The 20289-nt window shown below is 40.2% G+C and overlaps 1 protein-coding gene across 5 annotated transcripts in view; it reads left to right on the forward strand.

Annotated features, from left to right (window-relative positions):
• The window catches only part of axin1 (axin 1), a 29966-nt gene extending 13660 nt beyond the window's left edge, over positions 1 to 16306 (forward strand). For 3 of the 5 annotated variants that reach the window (XM_035181595.2, XM_035181594.2, XM_035181593.2), the window contains 9 exons: positions 2238 to 2378; positions 3404 to 3500; positions 4289 to 4426; positions 7452 to 7987; positions 8072 to 8236; positions 8389 to 8637; positions 8831 to 8938; positions 12207 to 12356; positions 12670 to 16306. In XM_035181595.2, the coding sequence (XP_035037486.1) occupies positions 2238 to 2378; positions 3404 to 3500; positions 4289 to 4426; positions 7452 to 7987; positions 8072 to 8236; positions 8389 to 8637; positions 8831 to 8938; positions 12207 to 12356; positions 12670 to 12796 (1711 nt within the window). In that variant the 3' untranslated portion in view covers positions 12797 to 16306. The remainder of the gene's footprint in view (positions 1 to 2237; positions 2379 to 3403; positions 3501 to 4288; positions 4427 to 7451; positions 7988 to 8071; positions 8237 to 8388; positions 8638 to 8830; positions 8939 to 12206; positions 12357 to 12669) is intronic. The other 2 variants (XM_035181596.2, XM_035181597.2) reach the window with 2 other exon arrangements.
• The last annotated feature ends 3983 nt before the right edge of the window (positions 16307 to 20289 follow it).

Below are 20289 nucleotides of genomic sequence, written 5' to 3' on the forward strand. Positions count from 1 at the left end.
CGGTTGGCTAATGAATATCAGCCGATATGAGCCTTTCACAGACATAGCCGTTTCAGTATTTATGTTTGCCGATATGAAAACTTTAAATATATATATAACGGTATCACAATTTCGATTTCGATTGCCTGATGTTTTTTTTGTGCTATAATGCAAGAAAGGGACAAATGAAACAGAACACTGCTGTTATCATTCATGAGCAGCCAGTGTTCTCATTAATTGTTGGGGAACTGTGAGCAGTGTTGCAGGACAGTTTTGCTCCAGTATTCAAACACTAAAGAAATAATTTCATCAACTGCATTTTTGTTTTATTTGTCCCAACTCTTCACCAAACCTCCACTGGAAATATCCAGTGTTTCTGAACGTGGTTGCTCATGAAAATCACTTGGTCACAAAGGTTTCATGTTGAACTCGGCTTCTGCATTCCAAACAGGGAGAAGGCTTGGGATAAATGCTTCAGGGAATTCCAATTTGAATAATAAAAAAAAAGAAAAGATGATGCCTAACATCTATAATTCATGTGTACAAGGCCCTGTAAGAAATGTGTTCAGCAGAGTCAATGAATGTAGAATGTAAATTGTGTGAAGCCTCCATATAATTTTGTAGATGCGCTGCAGGATGAGGCTGTATAGTCCAGTATACTCCATTTTCCAATATTTTATAAAGCTGCTGTCTACCGATGCATCATGGGATACGGCAGAGGCAGAGAAGTTGACCATGTGCAGGAAAGGGAGGGCTTTAGGGCTGCGGACATATGTTGGCACATATATATTCATACCATTGTGCAAAAAGACTAAACTATGCACACATACATACCAGGTCGTGTTGCAGGGCTGCACAATATATAATCACATGTCGTTACTCTTCTTAACCGTGTGAGCTGAGTCCATGCAGATATGGTTCAACAGCAGCTCTTATCCCCCTCTATCTTCCATCGTCATCGTCGCCATATGGTGTGCTGCGGGGGAAAAGCCTCTCACAATGTCTGGGATTTGTTTTCGAGCACTCAACTGGCTCAGATCAGCTTGTTTGACGTGAATCTAGCGTAGGTGGTAAAATAGGTTCGTAGTTAATCTAGTCTGTTGGGTTTGTGTCAGGCTTTTCATACCCAAACTGCTGCTCGTTCATTTGACAGGAGGAGCTCCTCTTTTAGTTCAGAGCTCCCCAATTTGTCCTGGCTGGTTGGAGTCCCTCTCCTGTTTGAATTACTGTTTGTTTTTGTCCCCTTTATGCACATTTCCTGCCTTTATCTGGGCTTAATGGAAGAACACAAATCACCTTTGAAAAGACGAAATCTGTTGTCACAAAGGAGGATTTGTGACATAAAGAAATAAACAAGAAAATGATATGAAACCAGAATGGCACTCAGTAGAGCGCACACCTCTGTCCAGGCCCAACCATCTCCTAATGAAACAACATTAAGATCTGCTAGATCAGGATTTGTTTTTTGGATCCATTATTTATATCCTGATAAATTAGTGAACACGCCAAAAATGTTATAATAGGTGAAATAACATCCTTGGATACTGCATTTTGTCCAGATTTGCACCAAAATTTACAGGGTTCATTCTTGGCCAGTGTCTCATCATGTTTCATGTGTTTTTTGTTTAATCCTGCTGACAAACGAACAAACCAAAACTACTGGGCAAAAACATAACCTCCTTGGTGAAGGCAACAATAGACTCTTTTCTGTTGTCACATGTGGATATTGTCATATTGCACAGGCCTGTTGTGTAGTTTCATGGCTTTAAATCAGAGCTGAAATCTATTAGATGGGAAAATCTAACAATCATCTTTCCTTCAGCTAAACTTCTAAAAATCATTTGTCAGTTCCAGCTCTTGAATATGAAGATTTCATGCTTTTCTTTGTCATGATTGAGGGTTAATGGAATACATCTGTGGTTTGGGGCTGCTGACTAAACAAAGCATGAGATTTAAAGAAGTCACATTGGCATGAAAGACATTTTTCACAACTTTTTGATGTCATGTAAACAAGATTAATCATATTATTATTAAAGTATTGAACATAACTGTTAGTTGGAGCCCTACTTTAGTGTGTTTTTATCTGACCCAATGTGGAGCATCAGCATTCTCATAGTCTTCCCACCAAATGGACCTAATTGAAGACTTGTCTGTTCTGAAATCAGGACAAAAAACTGCCCAACTATCATATTTTGGTCTATTTTGTTAAATTAGTGTTTATTTTTCTCAGCATTTCCTATTATTCTTCATTTTTCCAGGCCCGCTCTATGTCGGGAGCCCATCAACCCGTACTACGTCAACACCGGTTACGCCCTGGCCCCCGCCACCAGCGCCAATGACAGTGAGCAGCAGAGTTTGTCCAGTGACGCAGACACGATTTCCCTTACCGACAGCAGCGTGTATGTATTTTCTCATCTCACACACTCCTCTCACATTAAGTTGTGCTACTGGCTATAAGGGCTGCAATATTGCCTGGTATATAGTTTTATCATCTGAATGGAAGGCAGAACCTAGACTCAAGTATTCCCAGTTGCTATTTAAACGGAAGGCATGTCATGTAAGTTTGCTTTGCTAGAAGAAAGAAGTAAAGGTTTAATTGGCTTCAATTCTTGCCCATTTCCCCTGTGCTCAAACTTTGCAACAGGAGCAGCAACTAAAGTCCCATCTGCTCATTAGCCATACCAGTAAAAGCTGTTAGAATTGATCTATAATACTAATTAGGATTCTTAAAAGTACTCTCTTAGCAGACATTAAGCCAATGTCTGATAGTATGTATGTAAGTGTAACTTTAAATGTGATTCTTTAAAGTTGCAGTTCTTAATTTGCACTGAACAAAGCAAATGTTTGTTTTATTTATGTTTTCTTTCAGGGACAACTTTATTATTGTACAAGCAGGAGAGCCACAGGCAACACATTTCTACCATATGGGCTCACTTGAAGCAGGACCTGTTTTTCAGTTGCCGGGCATGAAACCAGGCATGTGCCGGTGAAAGAAGATTTAAAATACCAAAAAATGAATGTTTTCTAGGTGCAGAGATGGCACCAGGGAATTAAGCCAAAGAAACTTCAAAGCTTTGCACAACTGGACAAAAATGTGTTTGAAGCGGAATGGATTAGAGGCTGTTATCAGCTAATTGGTCCAGAGCTTCCAGCACAGGAGGAGTGTAAAACCCAGCGTGGCCAATACCACACGGAATTATGGACTCATGGATGTGTTAACATGCTACTGTAATCTGCCAGACCACTTGTGGTGTAGCATGGACACAATAAGCCTGTGAGAATACCTGTCCTGCTGTACTGATTGATCAAGACTTACTAGGTGTTCATTTTAGGGGGGGAAAGCAGTGAAAAGCTTTGAGCTTCAAAGCTGCCTGTGTTGTTTATTCATGAGGTTTTATGAAAATGTCTTTGTTGTTAATTCTAGAGATGGGGTACCACCCTACAGATACCGCAAACAGCATCGCCGGGAGATGCACGAAAGTGCCAAAGCAAATGGGCGAGTGCCACTACCTCATATTCCAGTGAGTTATTCATGGGTTATTACCCTCCCTTCTCACTTTCTGCCTCCACACCTCTCTCTCTCTCTCTAACTGTCGGTTTCTGCCTTATTTCTTTCTGCTTCCACCATTGGAGATGTGCATATTTAAGCTCTGCTGTGTCGCAGGGCTTGTGATGGAGTATAAGAATAGCTGATGGTGAAAGAGAAGGCTGTCTAAATGCAGCATGATGCTTTCCTAAGCTGTGTGTGCTGAAGCCTAGCAGACATGAATCCTCCCCTGTGACAGCCTGATGCCTCCCTGTGCAGCTGAGGCTGTCTCTTGGTAGGAAAACCCCGTCCCTAATTAGGCAGCGGAGTAAAGAGTCAAATTAAACTCCACACGTTGCATCCTATTAGGATGCACGGATTGACTGTGTAGTAGAGTACAAATTCCCAAAGCATAACTTTTAAGTTCCCCTGCCCAAACAAATTAATTATGACTTCACTTCACTAAGACTGACAGGCTATTTTATGTAATTTACTTTAATATCAATTCGTTTTTTTAAATCGTAAACTTATTCTAAATCAGGCGTCAAAAGCTTTCAATTGTCACGGCTGCAGCAGGAGAGGAAATAAATGTCACAGACACTTAGTAATGAGTTAATGTGTCATTTTAAATCATGCTGCATTTATTTTCCTTCATTGTTTGTTTACAACATTATTGTGAATATAGCAGCTGGTGTCGGGATGTAAAGAGTCAGGGTGCTGCAAGGGGATGACAGTGATGCAGTGGTGGCAAACACTGACTTATCATGACATTTCTTCCCTCAGCGCCCAAACCGGATTCCAAAGGACATTCATGTGGAGCCAGAGCGTTTCGCTGCAGAGCTGATCAGCAGACTGGAGGGAGTGCTGAGGGAGAGAGAGGCTCAGGAGAAACTTGAGGAGCGACTGAAGAGAGTTCGATTGGTACGTTTGCTTTATTTTCTAGACCAGTGTCGACTGTTTAGAGCACAACCAGAGCTATTGTTTCACTTATTGTGTCGAAGAAATTACCTCCTACATAATACAATCCAAAAGGTTCAGGGAAAAAGAGGGAGCATGGGAGTTTTGGGGTAGAATTTTCCAAGATTTTCAGTGAAATTATTGGTATTTTTACATTAATATTCCACTAATTACTTTTTTATTAATTTGATATTTTTCAGTAATTTTACAAAAGTTTTCCTTTATTTTTTCTGGAAATTGTCCAAAATTTTTTTAGCTGAATATTTGTACATATATTTCCAAAATGTGGGGGTAATTTTTTCCTCAGCTTCTCACCATGTTAAGTACAATAATAATAATAATCTTTTAGCGGCCAGGTAGGAAAAGAACATTAATTTCATGCTGAGTGCCTAATTGATTAAATGCACAGTTTTAATTTTTTAGTTGTGAATATTTATTTAGATTATCTCACATCTGAAAGACTCTTCTGGTTAGAGCTGTTACACAGATCTAAATCCTCACTCTTCAAATGTTCAAATCAGAGCCCTCTTTTCAAACTTTAATAATATAATAGATTTTCTTTCAATAAAAGAATAATTCAATAGATTGTGACCATAGACAGTGGAAAAGGAGACCGTTGTTTGAGTATCAGTAGGAATCATCAAAGCCCGTTTCTAAGCCAGAAAGTGAGATGTGTGCCTGGCCGCTGGGCTTTAAGTTTTCAGTAACAAAGGAGACTTAAATCCGTCTGGCCTTAATGAAATTAATGAGGCCAGCCATTTGAATGGGGAATAAAAACACATTATGAATCATTTGGAGAATTCTGTCCTTGGCCTGTCAGCGATCTGGCTTTGTCGATCAATCAGATGGAGCACCTGCGCACTCGCCCACTTGTAAGCTTGGAACAGTGTGCCGCTCGTTTGATGTCACTTGAACGCCGATGAAACGGTCGATGCGAGCACAAACAAAATCTCCCTCAGTACACCGCGCCAAGTATTAAGTCTCCAGGCAGACGATTTATGTGGGTTTGGCCCTGAAAGAAGAGACGCTGCCATCACACAGTTCGAGGTTTGCCTTATTAAACCTGGAGGCGGCGAGCATGAAATGACTGCCTTCATCAAGTGACACTCTGCGCATCTGGAAGAGGATATGGACAGGGCTCGGCTTCTTAACCACACTGCCAGATGTTTCATACCATCATGATGCATGAAGAATTTCCGCTGCATCAAATCAGATTCAACTAGAATGGCACAGAGTAGTGTGCAATCCTCCCCAGCAGTCTCCTTACATTCAATCAAGCTGCACCACACACACACTCATAGAAATCAGTTCCCAAAATATGCCAAGATCAAGATCCATGAGTTATTCCCTGGGGAATGAGTAAAAATGTCAAAAAATTGCCTCACAATGTTACAAAATAGTAATAAATAAGTCCTACATCCGCCCCTGATCCTGACCCTGGGTTCTTCCCTGATCCATACCCCAGTTTTGTGGTAATCCATCCTAAAGTTTTTGTGTAATCTTGCCTACAAACAAACCAACAAACAGACAGAGGTCGAAACATAACCAACTTTTGGAGAAGGTAACAATCTGGCTGAAATTCGATGTCACATTCTGCTAAGAATGAAATTATGGCTTCACTTAATTGAATCGTTTGGAACAATGGGCCCTGTGGTCCAGCTATGCACTGATTCACATACACGAGAAGCGTCATGCTATTCACATGAGTAAACCATTGGCTGAAACCTTTCTGGTTTGGACCAGATAACAGATCATACAGACATTTGCACTATTACTCCACATAATGAGAAGCATGTTATTGTATTAATGAGCTGTAAAAAATGTGTTTAAATGAAGTCTTTTCCAGTAGGCTCGGCTAACACAGATTTCTTGATCTTGGTGCAGAGACACATCAGTTATTGAGAAAACATGCCAAAAAATATTTGGCTGCAAATGTCGTCTTTTAGAGCATCGCTGAGTTTAAGAAAGCAGCGGGCCGCGGGAAGTTCAGACTTTGTGGAAACAGGCTGAGAATCCCTTTGTGCTGTCTTTCATGTGGTTATAGCGAATAGAATAGCGAGCACGGGGCAATAACAAACTCCGTTGTTCTGGCGTGTTCACAAACAAAGGTTTATTTAATTATTAACATAACTGACATGAAAAGTGTGGGAACGGGCTGGCTGAAAAATGAAAGTGAAACCCTTACCTACTGTTGTCTGTCCACTATATCTCTTTGTTCCCTCCCCTCCTTTCTCCCACTGCCAAAGTGTTTCTAACTTTACACAGGACGCAGCACAGATGAAAGCTCTGCCGTATGGTGCTCATCGCTACAGCTGCATTAGAAACATTGTGATGGAGAATATAGATTTAGCAAATTGTGTTCCTCATGTTTTAAATTAAAGAATGGAATTAATTGTGGTTTGAGGTCCCTGAGTCATTTAAGGATCTCAACTTTCCCACTTTTAAATGACAGAATTCCTCCATCGATTACCGTGTTGTATTTCATCACTGCGTGTCCCCCCCCCCCCCTGCTTAACAAAACCTCTTCAGAATCAAGCTTGCAGCACCACGGCCCATGGAGAGGGCTGACTCTGTTAGAGCTGCGGCTGTATTGGTTCATTATAATGACACAAATGTACTGTGTATATGTTTAATACCCTGAATCTAACTGGTACGGTTGTCTTCCCATTCGTCTCTAAAAGTCTGCAGTAAGAATGGGAGGACTCATTTTAGCAAGTGGTAAAAATCTGCCATCTGCTGGTTGAAATGAGTACGATCTTCATTCTTGTCAAATATGTCAGGAAATATATTGTTAAAATAACAATGCCTGTGGCTACAGTAACTTTTATAAGACTTGGTTTCATTTATATGTGGTATGGAACATATATATGCCTTGGTTATTCATTAATTCCCTTTCCCCATAAGTTAGTTTATTTTTTCCAGATTTTTATTTCAGGTTTAATAACTTCCTCTAAATGATGTTTTGTGTTTGTGTGTTTCTCTACTAAAGGAAGAGGACGGTGATGAACTCATGCCCACAGCCACAACATCAGCTGGTCACAGGTTCCTTCCTGGTGCCTATCCACAGAATCACAGCTCCCGCTACACTGACATCACCTACAATGGGGCTTTTCTGAGAGACGCTCACGAGGAGAACCCCGAGAGTATCCTGGATGACCACGTCCAGCGGGTCATGAAAACCCCCGGCTGCCAGTCACCCGGGGCAGGTCGCCACTCGCCCAAGTCACGCTCACCCGACAGCTTCCCAGGGGGCAAAGGGATTGGACTTGGAATGCCGCCTTCATCAGGCCAGGGCAAACACCCATCCAGGCACGGCCTGAAGGGAGAGAGCAGCCACCTGTACCACCACAAACACGTGCATCACATCAACCACACAGGCATCGGAAAGCCCAAAGAGCAGGTGGAGGCGGAGGGAGCCATGCGTGCGCACGGCACCTTTCCCTGGGGAGTGGAGACGAGTCATTATGGATCAAGGTCTCGCAGCTACGCTGATGGCATGGGATCCAACTCCATGGAACATACAGGGTTTGTGCTACTGCAATGGCATTGATTCACAGAGAATGCATTTTGTTCTTTATCTCTAATCAGTCGTTTTCTTCCATTGAACAGTAGCAAAGGCGGCCCACAGTGTAAAAAAGTGTACAGGAAAGGTGAGGATGTGCGGCCCTATGACATGGTGGGATCCGGAGAAGAGCTGGAGAAAAACCAGAAGATCCTTTTGTGGCTGATGGAGGGACAGAAAGAAATGGTTCAACAGAAGAGAAGCCCGTACGGGTCAGTGAAGTCAATGAAGTTTATGATAGCAAGAAGTTTCTCGCCGCCTTTGCTTGGTGTGGTTGTGTTACCTTGGCTTTTCTCTGGCTTTTTTTTCTATCTTTCCCTAAGAAAGTCAACTATGTGTGTGTTTTGTGCTATAAACATTTTAGGAGCACCACTGGGTCCAAGAGGACCACAGCCCACGAGGGATCCCGTCTCAGCTCGGTGGAGAGACCGGGCTCGGTGTACCCGTGCGGCGGCGCCCAGCTGCGGAACAACGTGCAGCCGTCACATCCGTTCATCCAGGATCCCACCATGCCCCCCAACCCAGCTCCCAGCCCCCTCATCCAGCTGGAGGAGGTTTGCCGGCGGCTTGAAGAGGAGAAGATAAAATCTGGAACTCTACAGCCCAAGCAAAGGTAAGAAAGCTCCACGTCCTGTCAATTGATGCAGTTTTTTCAACAGAATCTGTTCAACTTGATCGACAAGGGAAGAAGTCGGATCTGCCCTCTCAGTCTTTTTTTTTGTCAGAATGAAATAGTCTTGTTCTGTAGCGTGTGTTCTCCTCAGGGTCAGTCTGTTTCTAACTGCTGGGGGTGTTCGGTCACTCAGGTACGTGATGGAGGTGATCCAGAGGGGTCGAACCGCGGTGAGGCCGGCACTGTTCCCTCCGCTCAGCGTGGTGCCCGCCGTTTCTGACAGCGAGCTCTCCGAGCCTGAGTATGTTCACTGTGTCTTACCAGTAACTTTTCCCATAGTCTCCAACTTCCCCATAGATCACAGCATCCCACCATACCTCCTATTCTCATCACTGGTCCTTTAGTTACCCAGAGCAGTGTTTGTTACTAGAACTACAAAAAAAGACATTTAGAAATAAGTAATTGGAGATTTCTTTCCCTAGATACCGTGCTGATTTCTATCACTAAGTCTTTACTGCGTGAATGCTCTTTAACCGTTGGAGATCATCGCTGTTACATTGCATGTTGCATGTTAAGCCGGTGTCGGGTATTGAGCAAGCAATAATGGAAGACACAATGTCAAGAAGAAGAAAAGAATGGACATGAAGCTGGAAAAGAATGGCAACAGTCAATAATTGTCTAGATGGGTGCACACGGGGGAGCATTATCCCAGTCTTAAGGGAGAGTGGTCTGTGGACAAGACAAGATAATCCTTTACACCAGCAAAATTTATATGAAAAATGGGAAACATCAGTAAAGAAGTAATACATAACTAATAATGAGTTACAAACATAAAATAAATATTTAAAAAATGTATTATATACATGAGGAAATATTATCATAAGATATTAGAAACATAAACCTGTGGAAAAGTAGACAAAACACAAATAAAAAAATAGAAATATAAACATGAGCATATATAGAAATAGCAATATTATATACAACATAGACAGTATTTCACTTAGAGAGATATTGAAATTAAGTAGTAACCCTAACCCGGTGAATTTGATTTAACGATTTTTTAACGGTCACATTAAACTGGCAACTACGAGTCTGAGACTATTTTCAATGGCCGCATATTCACCTTATTAATAACTTGGATCCGACTTGATGATATAAAACATATATCTTTTTCTTGTTTTTTTAGAAGCACCCAGAGGAAGTGGAAGCGAATGTTTCCTGTGCTTGTTCAGAGGCAGACTAGCCTAGAGTATATATTTTTTGATGTTTTGTCAGAAATGTCTTTCTGTTTGATGCTTGACTCTCCGTCTCAGAAGGCCACTTAACAGATGGAGGGGAGCAGGGGAGCTGTGAAGATGAAAAGCAGGTTACGTGGCGCTGCCAGTGGGTTAAGACTCTGGTCAGACATGTGAGGACTGAAGTTCAGTCCTTCAGTTCCTTGATCGTGAAGACTGACTGAACCTTTGAGTGTCTCCAATGTCCAAACTCGAAAATGCCTGAAAGAAGGCTGAGAAGTTAAAAAGAGGATATAGATATAAATGAACATGTTGGTGTTGTTTGTTTAGTCTAAAAAAAAAGACAAAAAAGAGTATAAGATACAAAAGTATAAAGCAACAAACTGATTTTAATACGAAATATACTAACAAAAGATGCATTATGTATTTATTCATTACTGCATTGTGATTATCTACACCAGAGGTTTTGTAAGTGTACAAATAGGCCTTCAGATAAGATTCACATACACCAATTAGCTACTAGCAATCCCTGTTTGCAATCTACCCATCGCTGTACAAACAACCATCACTGTGTTGTTCTGATTCTGAATGAAACACGATAATTCACCGGCAGGTCCTGGAGTTATAAAGAGCTGCTGCCTTTTTTTTCCTGTGGTTTCAAAGTGTATTTATGGATGTTTACTCCTGATGGACAGAGATAATGATGTCCTCGGGAAGTGTAAATCACACTGAATCAAAAAATGAATGTATCATGTCGGTGAGTGAGTCATCCCTCTGCTCCATTTTACCCAAATTGCAACAGTTAGGCGCTGAAGGAAGCTTTTAAAGTGCAGTAATTGCCCCTGTGAGCTGTTTGTCACAGCCACTACCCTTTAAAAACCACGGATCTGCATCAATATTAAACAGTCTCAGAAGAAGGAAGAAAGTAACTGAGTTCTGAAGCTGAATCTTACATGAAAATGTTTTTCTGACAAGTGCAAACCAGGCCACCTCCTGCAAGCTGTCCTACAGAACACATCCATGTGATGACTGGTTTAAATTCATTGACATCACTCAGCCGAGTCAGTTGTGTCTCCAGTGTTAATTTGTACAAGATTCAAGATGTTTTATTGTATATATTATTTATGTATATCTATAGCAGCAAAAACAAAGTAGTTTAAAAAAGTATTATAGGACAGAATAATAAGAAAATGTACAGAATAGAATCAAATGTTTATTTACAAAATAAATATACAGTCATTAAGAATAATCCATAAGAACACATAATAAGAACAAATAAATATGTGATGTGTAGTAGCTGTGAAGGCTGAACATATTTCACCTTATACAGGTTTCAAAACTCAGTCAAACCCAAACCAGTACACTGCTGGTTACAACTACTGGGAACGTACTTTTATGTCTGAAACGTTTAGAAGCTTGATCCTGATCAAGATCGAGCCTCTTGTCTTCCCAGTGATGTCACTGCAAATGACTTCATGTTCCAGTGACAGAAACAAGACGTGTGGTTGTTCAAGTTGGTTCAAAGGATGTCAGGCCTTAAAGTCTTTGAGATGTCAAACGTTAACATTATCCCATCGTGCACAGCATCCTTTCAGGCCCTCTCCCTGTTAGAGGAACTTCAACCATTTAGTTAAACTGCCTCACCTCTCGCTACTGGACCTGTGTGTCCGTTAACCCACAATGCCAAACAACCTGGCACCTCCATACGATTTAGGAGCTTTATTTTGGAGCTCTTAACATCTAAAAATCACATTTGAACTCAACAGCAGCCAGAAGAAGTTTTTCGTATGAGACAGCACTTAGTTTGTTTTTTTGTCTATATTAGTTTTTTCTAGTAAAATTGATTATTGGAAGTGAACCAGAAAGCATGAGGACATTAGCCTTATGGTACTTTTTCGCAGTGTCCTTGTATTTGCTGATTACTGAGTTCAACCTTCAGCCCTCAGCTGAGTTCCTCATTTCCTGTAAGGTTATATAAAAATATGAACTCCTGTCTCTGGAGCCAACTTAAGATTCATAACTCATTTTGTCATTGACCTTGTGACCACAAACTGACGGGCCTGGTGCTTGTCTGTTCTTTAAATCTCATTCTAATATCATGTTTCTGTTGATTCCATGTGTTTTCACTGATGTTTTTATATTTCCATCCTTAATCTTTTTCAAATTTGATGTCACTGTCATTGTTTCCCCAGTCTTACAGTCATTATGTGCATCAGCATGGAATTGCAATTCCCTTAAGTCTTAGCAAACTTTTGTTTGTATCAACAGGAGGTTGATAAATGGGAACGTTTCAGATTATGTAAATTATTTCTGTTTTCTGTTTTCTTTCTTCAGACATAAAGCCAGTAAGAAGCAGCCGTGTGAAAACACAGTGGTGGCGTATTACTTCTGTGAGGAGCAGATTCCATACAGGACGTCTGTCAAAGGCAGAGTCGTCACTCTGGGCCAGTTCAAAGAACTGCTCACAAAGAAAGGAAATTACAGGTGAGGTTCATGATGCTGAGGGATTTCTGTGCACATTTATTATTCAGGAGCTGTTAAAACACCTAATAATCTGAATTTAATGCCTCAAATGAACATTTGTGAACTGAATATATTTTAGTGGTGCTTATTATAAAATTATATACAAAGACACATGTTTGTTTATGGCATGATTAGAACATTTGATAATTATTTCCCTTAATAGTGAATCTCATATTTTTAAACTTCATCATCATCTTCATTATCTCTGGTTTCTGCTGTTATTACTTTTAAATTACTTATCACCTTGTCTCGTCTGTTTCTTTGCACTTTTCAGGTATTATTTCAAGAAGGTGAGCGACGAGTTTGACTGCGGGGTGGTCTTTGAAGAGGTGCGTGAAGATGATGCCATCTTGCCCATTTTTGAGGAGAAGATTATCGGGAAAGTTGAAAAAATTGATTGAGGTGCACGTTAAAAAGGAGGAGGAGGAGAAGTAGAGAAACGATGGACCGAGGAGCGACTGGATGGTGAAGAGGAAGTGTTTAGAGATGAAGAACGTTGGAGCAGGGAGGAAACAGATTCGGTGGAAGAGATGAAGAGCGAAGCAGTGGCCTCAGCGGGCGTAGCGCCGCTGCAGTGACTAGAGAAAGACCTCATTCACTTCTTTGTAAGTGTGATGTAGACCTGTAAAGTTTAATAGATGAACGAAGAACAAAAGTGCTTCTAAAGCTACATATTTTTGATATCATGTATCAGAGGGCGAGGGAGCCCTTTTTAATATAATCACACTTGTAATTTTTATATGTATTGGTACCAGATGTGTACAGTTTGTGTTTAAAGATAACAAAATTTTATATCTATTTAACTATTTAAAAAAAAGCTCATTTTCAATCCTATTGAAGCAGGAGTTTGGCCCCTGTTGAAGACGATCAAAGTCCTTTTATAGGACTAAGTTTTGTTGTTGTTAGTCAGTTAGTTTTGTCTGTCGCTCACTGGAAGGGCCCTCTGGACTCTAAAGTGCTTTTAATACTTCACTTTTCAGATTTTTAATTTGCGGCTGCACTTTCATCGTATTTATAAACCACTGACCGTCTCAGTTGAGGCTGCAACATGATTTTCTAAAGCACACAACACTGAGTGACCAGAAAAATAGAAACCCCTGTGCAGTTGAATGCAGTCCACAATAACAGCTCCGTGTCTTTTAATAGTGCTCTTATGAAGCTTATTATCATTTTTGAGATTCAGACCTTGTGTTGCTGTTGTAATTGATTCAATTTGGTACAATTGATACAAAATGTAAGACTTTTATACATAATAATATAGTCTAATAATAATAATTGGCATCGTGTGAAATCAGTCCCTCTCTGACACAGTTTCACAATAAATGTGATAATTGATTGCTGTTTTATTTGGTTGCATTAATGCACATTGCTCGGGTTATTTGTATTTTTCTGGTCGGTCAGTGTAACCCGCATGTAAATGGGGTGGATGGCTGTGTCTGTGTACAGTCTTTCACTGCATTGTTTTCACCTCCACTCAGCTGAAAATGGAAGTTTAAAGAAAGCTGCCTTCAAATGAAACGCCATAGATGCAATAACACTTAAAAACATGATTGGAAATTACAAGGTGAATATCTATGCAAAAGGTGGTTTGTGATTTTGTAGTGGCGCTGGTCTAAAATCGACACTGGACATCCATTGTATTTGATGTGTAACATTAGAAAAGTGTTCAAAGTAGTTTGACAATTCCCACAGTTGAATGCAGCAGAGTGGAACCATGTGGGCAAATTGAATATTGATTTTAGTTAAAAGTAAAAAAAATCCTTGCAACAAAGAGCAAGTTGAGGCTCTAGTGTTTATTTGTGGACTTAAGAAAGTTTTTTAAGAAAGTTTTACCTTCAACTTCTACTGATCATTGCAAATCTGTGGCTTAAAGGTTTCTAAGAACATGTGCAAGATCAGTGGGTGAAAAATCCTTAACTGAGAAAAGAAAGTTTCTCTGGATACAAAAACCAAGCTGTGATACCTGTATATGGGTCGGGGCGAGTTCTGAGTCACTGAGAGACTTTTCTCTTTGTATTTTTAGGTAAAAAAAATAACAGTGCATTAACATTTCAAGACTGATTTTAATGTCAACTACAAAATTTGCCCAGTGGGGCCCAAACCTCTGCATACAACTGTTAAAACAATCAGGAAATTAAAAACCCTGTTAACTAAATGTCATTTGGTAAATTATTTATTATTTTTAGGTAATACCTCAGTCAGTTCATCAAGCTAAATTGTATTTGGCTTGATGTCTGCAGGGATTCTCTACCGGTCGTACAACTTCGCTGACTAGTCCTGATTGTGGATGAGAAATTTGACCTTAATTTTGATATAATTATTCTGATTATGCCTGTTGTTGAATTACAATTCATCGGATACATTCATCTGAAGATGCTAATGTGTTATTATTATTTCCAGTTAGACATCAAACATTTAAATTAATTTACATCAATGAAAAAGTGTCACATCCAGCATCAGAAGTTGATGAAACAGAAGAGCAGCTTTTCCACCTGTACACTGTTGTGCAGAGAACGTCCTTGGCCCGAGGTCACGGTGTTCGAATAAGAATGCCTGTGAATGCCGTCACTGTCGTATGAAAAGTCGATATTTGTGTGCAATGAAGAACACAAAACATTGCTTTTACACACAAACCTCTGCAGTCCCCAAGTCTCACCACCTCAAACCTTCAATCACAGCTTCTCGTCGGCTGAGAAAGGGCTGCACTGACAACTGATTTCTAATCTGTAGCCTTCTCTTGTTTATCACAGCTCCATCTTGTGCCTGACAGGAATGAATCGTTAAGTGCAAACTTCTGATCTACTTCTGATAGATCACGTTACACCAAAGAGAAACAAAGCAGATGTTAGGAGAAGTTCTGAATTTCCCTTATTACACTTATTGCTAGAATTACTTCTTAGCAAACTATTATTGCATTTTCTTCTTTTTTTTTTGCAAGATGTGTACGACTTTGACATTTTTGGTGCATCGTGACATGAACGTGAACATGTGGATGACTCGTGCTCACAGGACACGAAGATCTAGTTATTATTACAACGTCCCAGACAATTATTCTCTGATTGGAAATGTGACATTTTTTTTGCACTGTAATAGCAAACAAAAAGAAACAGAAAGCGATGGCACAGAGTTACTGGGAAAAGGTACATGACAATACGATTCAAGGTCATGCTGTATTTTTCATTCTGTATTCCATCATTTTGCTGAAGTCCATAGTGAGGAATGTATTATAATAAGAGCCTTTTTTTTTGTTTCTATGGAATAATAGGCAGAATGAGATGAGCGAACCCTCAATCCAGAGTGCTGAACTGTATGTGTTGTTGCATAGAAACCCAGTGTGGGGAATATCATGACTTTACGTTTGTTTGAGATGCAGTATTTTGAATTTCTAACTTAAATCATAACTTTAATATATTTAGTGCATTTGCCTCCAGTCGGCCTTTGTACCAGATCCAGTGAAATCCTCTTTGTTGTTTTTTTATTTTATTTTGAAATGTAGTGACAAATCTGTTGTGAATCTTACTGTGAAAGCCCCAAAAGCAAACTTCCCTTATTTGAGATCAATGACATGTATATAAACATCAGAGTGCCTTTATTAATATGCTAATGATGTCTGCAGTTTGACTTTCAGACACGTGGGGGATATAAATGCCAGGGACTAGCTTTATTATTGTTATCATTATTATTTTTTATTTTACTTTATTTTTTTGTTTGGGCTTTTCTTTTCTTATTATTATATTTGCAATCCTGCTCAACTGTCACTATTCCACACGTTTTCTATGTAAATATGTACAACGTGAATCGTCATCAACCAGCAGCCCAGTTAGCACAATCAGTACCCTGGACCTGTTTCTGTTCACTAACTAGCATGGTCACCGTTGGTACCTGGACAATAAATACATGCAGTAAACCAGCGCTGGAGTTCTGTCGTGTTCCTTTAGTGCTTCCGAACACGGGTTCAACGACCTGTGGTGGTGTTGGTGTGCAAAGCCAGCTCGCCAAGAACCTTTAGAATGTGATGACTTATTTTGTCAGATAAGGTAAGTTAAGAAAATCCTTTGTTTCTTCAACTATGAGGAAATTTAGCATGTTACAGCAGCAAAAACAGATTTTGACATATGCACTCAGTAAAAGTAATAAATACGTAAAAATAAGATATAAACAAGAGGACCTACAGAATATGCATTGTACTCATATTGGTATTCATAAAATTATTTGAGTTTAATACTTACCAAGACATGTAAAATCATATTTTCCTCAGATAAATCTATTTTGAATTTTAAAATAAAATTTCCCCCAAAAATGTATTTTTATTTAATAAAATAAATAAATTCGATATTTTTATTTACTTAAATCATTATTTTTATCTGATAACATCTGTTTTAAATTTAATAATTTACCCTGATATGATATTTTTAACGTAAAAAACTATTTTAGTTTGATATGTTTTTAAATTCAGAGTTTACCTGTAACAATTTAATCATTTAAAGGTTAAACCCTGACATGTTGAAATTATCTTTTTAATCTGATATAATTATTTAAATTGAATACTTAGACATGTTAAAATCACACAGTGACATGTTTTGTTTTGAGGCTGATAACTGCAGTGTTGTGCTGCAGACTGAAGGTGGCACTCTAAGTTGCCTGGTAATATTAGATCATATTATTATAAGTGTATCTCACATTGATCCTCAGCTCATTGGATGATGAACAAGAAAAGCTGAGCTGTGCATTTGTGTGTTGACATAAATACACATATGAATGGATTTTCTCTGGACTAACCTGCATTGATCCATTATAGGATGAGAGGAAGTGAGCATCGTAAATCCTGCTCTCTCCTCCTCTGGCTGTTTCCATATTGATTGAGAACAAATGATGATTGTCACTTTCCTGCAGATGTTTCTATTGTGCTGCTTTAAACCTCGACTCACACGAGCTAATTGACACTTCATACTTGGGTGAGTTGGAGCGAACGAGGCTGTGCACTGCTGCTGTGCTGTTGTCCTGTGTGCTCCCTTGTGTTCACGTCAGTCAAACTCTCAGCCAGAGCCTCGCTGTGACTAATGACTTATCACTCAACAGCAGTGCCTCTGTGTGGAATAAACAGCTTTTCTTTCAACAAACAACATGAATAAGACAGTTTCTCGCGCTTCATTAAAGTGTTGGCGCCATGTGCAGAGGCCACAGATGTGCAGCAGCGTTGTCAGTGTTGTCCACCTCTCAGATGCGCGTCATGAACCCACGCTGCTGCCTGTGGCTTCTGTGTGTTGCTAAGGTCTCTGTGCAGCGTGCTGACCTGCCTGCAGGCACCACTCACCTCACCCACTCCTGTGAGTCACAGGGAGTTTGTAACATTATCGATCCACGAGGCAACAGCTGGGATGTAAGAGAAATGTTTGTCTGCAGTGAAATAACCAGGTTTATCCAACGACCTCCACAGAAATGGAATGGAAGATGATCTCATACGGTCAGTTAGCTGCAAACCTGTTGAGTCACCATTAAGTCACCATCATCATCGTGGTCGTCCTCATCGTCCTCATCATCATCATCATCATCATCATCAACATCACCACCATTGTCATCATCATCATCATCATCATCAACATCACCACCATTGTCATCATCATCATCATTATCATCATCATCACCATCGTCGTCATCATCGATGTCCTCATCGTTGCCGCCGTTGTCGTCCTCATCATCATCGTCTTAATCGTTAACATCATCATCTTCATCATCGTTATTTTCATCATCATCATCATCGTCATCACCATCATCATCATCCTCCCCATAATCATCATCTTCATCTTCACCATCATCCTCATCGTCATCGTTGTCATCATCATCCTCCTCATCAGCATCATCCTCACCATCATCATCATCATCATCATCATCATCATCATCATCATCATCGTCATCACCATCATCATCATCCTCCCCATAATCATCATCTTCATCTTCACCATCATCGTCATCGTCATCGTTGTCATCATCATCCTCCTCACCATCATCATCATCATCATCATCATCATCATCATCATCATCATCATCATCATCATCATCATCCTCCTCCATCAGCATCATCATCACCATCATCATCATCCTCATCATCATCATCATCATCATCATCATCATCATCCTCCTCCTCATCATCATCATCATCATCCTCCTCATCAGCATCATCCTCACCATCATCATCATCATCATCATCCTCCTCCTCATCAGCATCATCATCATCGTCATCATCGTCATGTTCTGCTGCTGCAGGTGCAGTATATATAAAAAAACTATGTAATCATACAAATGATTAAAATGAACTACTAGTGAAGTTCAGATACATGAAGAATGATTCTGGCACTTTGTGTGGTGTCTGGGTTTGTGGGACTCGTTTTCAATGTTTGCTGAAAGAAAAATGATTCAACCTCAGACCCACTGGCCTTGGCTCATTTTCTGTAAGGAACATAAGAACATATTTTCAATGACTACCCACTGTTCACCCCCCTACACATTTCTATCACAAAAGGGTTGTCTGGGTCCACTGGCTTTCTGCATCTTCTTTTCCCGCACAAGGTTGCAAAATTGTTACATTTCAAGCCCCACACCTCTCTCCCCCCACCTTCCCACACGTTTCACCCTCCGTCTTGCGGGAACCATTCTATGTTGTCTCACAGCGGGGTGGGGATACAACAAATAAATAGCTTTACCCGGCTCCTAAACACAATCGATCAAGATGGCGAAAAGATTCTCAGCTCAGACGGCCTCGGGAATGATTTTTGAAGAGAGAGAAGCTTTGGAAGATTATGAAGAGGATGAAGAGGAAGAGTTTTCAGAATACGAGGATCACATTTCTGTGAATTCAGAGTGAGCTTGAGGAAGAGGAAGAGATTGACAGCCAGCCAGCTGCAAGGACCAGGCTGTCGGCAGCCAGCAAGTGGAGAAATATGGATTGTCAAAATAATGGTGAAATTGAATTGTCTTTTTGCCCGATGAATGAGCCACTGCTCATGTTTGCCAACGTGATAAGAATTCAACCGGGGAAAACACAGATGGTGATTAGTCATGAGCAAGACATGACAAGTCTTCTTTTGAACAGTTTATCCTGTGTGTGTGTGGACCCAAGATGGACAGGAGCACACAGTATACATGCACCAAGGGTATAAAACACATAGGCAACACACACATAGTAAAACTCTGCTCCTCATGTGTAGTATAGGCTGACATGTAGTGTATGTTCAATGGGTCTGATGTGATGTGCAGACGGACATGAGTGTGTTTCAAATTCCAATTAAGTTCAAAGTGTTACACATCGAGAGTGATGTTTTTATTTCCCCTCCTGCTGTTCAGTTGTTTTTCTAATCAGTCCCAAAGAGCTCGATTCGGTCTCACAACTCAAACCCTTCCCTCTCCCCATCGATCCCTTCATCACGTATCTGAGCTGCGATATGTTTGTTTCTGTACAACATCCACGTCCACCCAGATCCACCCAACCATCTCTAGTCAGAGCGGGTAGAAGTTACAGTGTTCTCATAATCCAGTTTCTAACAGTAGTTTTTTATCCTGCAAAGCTGATGAAACTCTGCTGCTGCCTTCAGGGCCTTGAGCCGTCTCTAAGGTTAATTTCACCATGGTTACTGGGAGAGCACCAACCCTGTCAAGCTTATCACATAATTCATTAACACACACTCTATCCACACTTTGTTGACGCACACAGTGTCAGTTAAAGTATAAGATGTGTGTTTCTGTACAAACCTCAGCAGCAGAACATTGACTCTGATAATGCAGATGTTGTTCTGGTCAAAGGTTCAGTTTTTACTAACAGCCAGTGCCCAGATGGCCAAAAGACGCCATTATCACAGAAGAATAATTATTATATGGTACACTTATGTTCATTGTAAAG

This window comes from Hippoglossus stenolepis, chromosome 16 (assembly GCF_022539355.2).
Source record: "Hippoglossus stenolepis isolate QCI-W04-F060 chromosome 16, HSTE1.2, whole genome shotgun sequence".
Lineage (NCBI taxonomy): Eukaryota > Metazoa > Chordata > Actinopteri > Pleuronectiformes > Pleuronectidae > Hippoglossus > Hippoglossus stenolepis.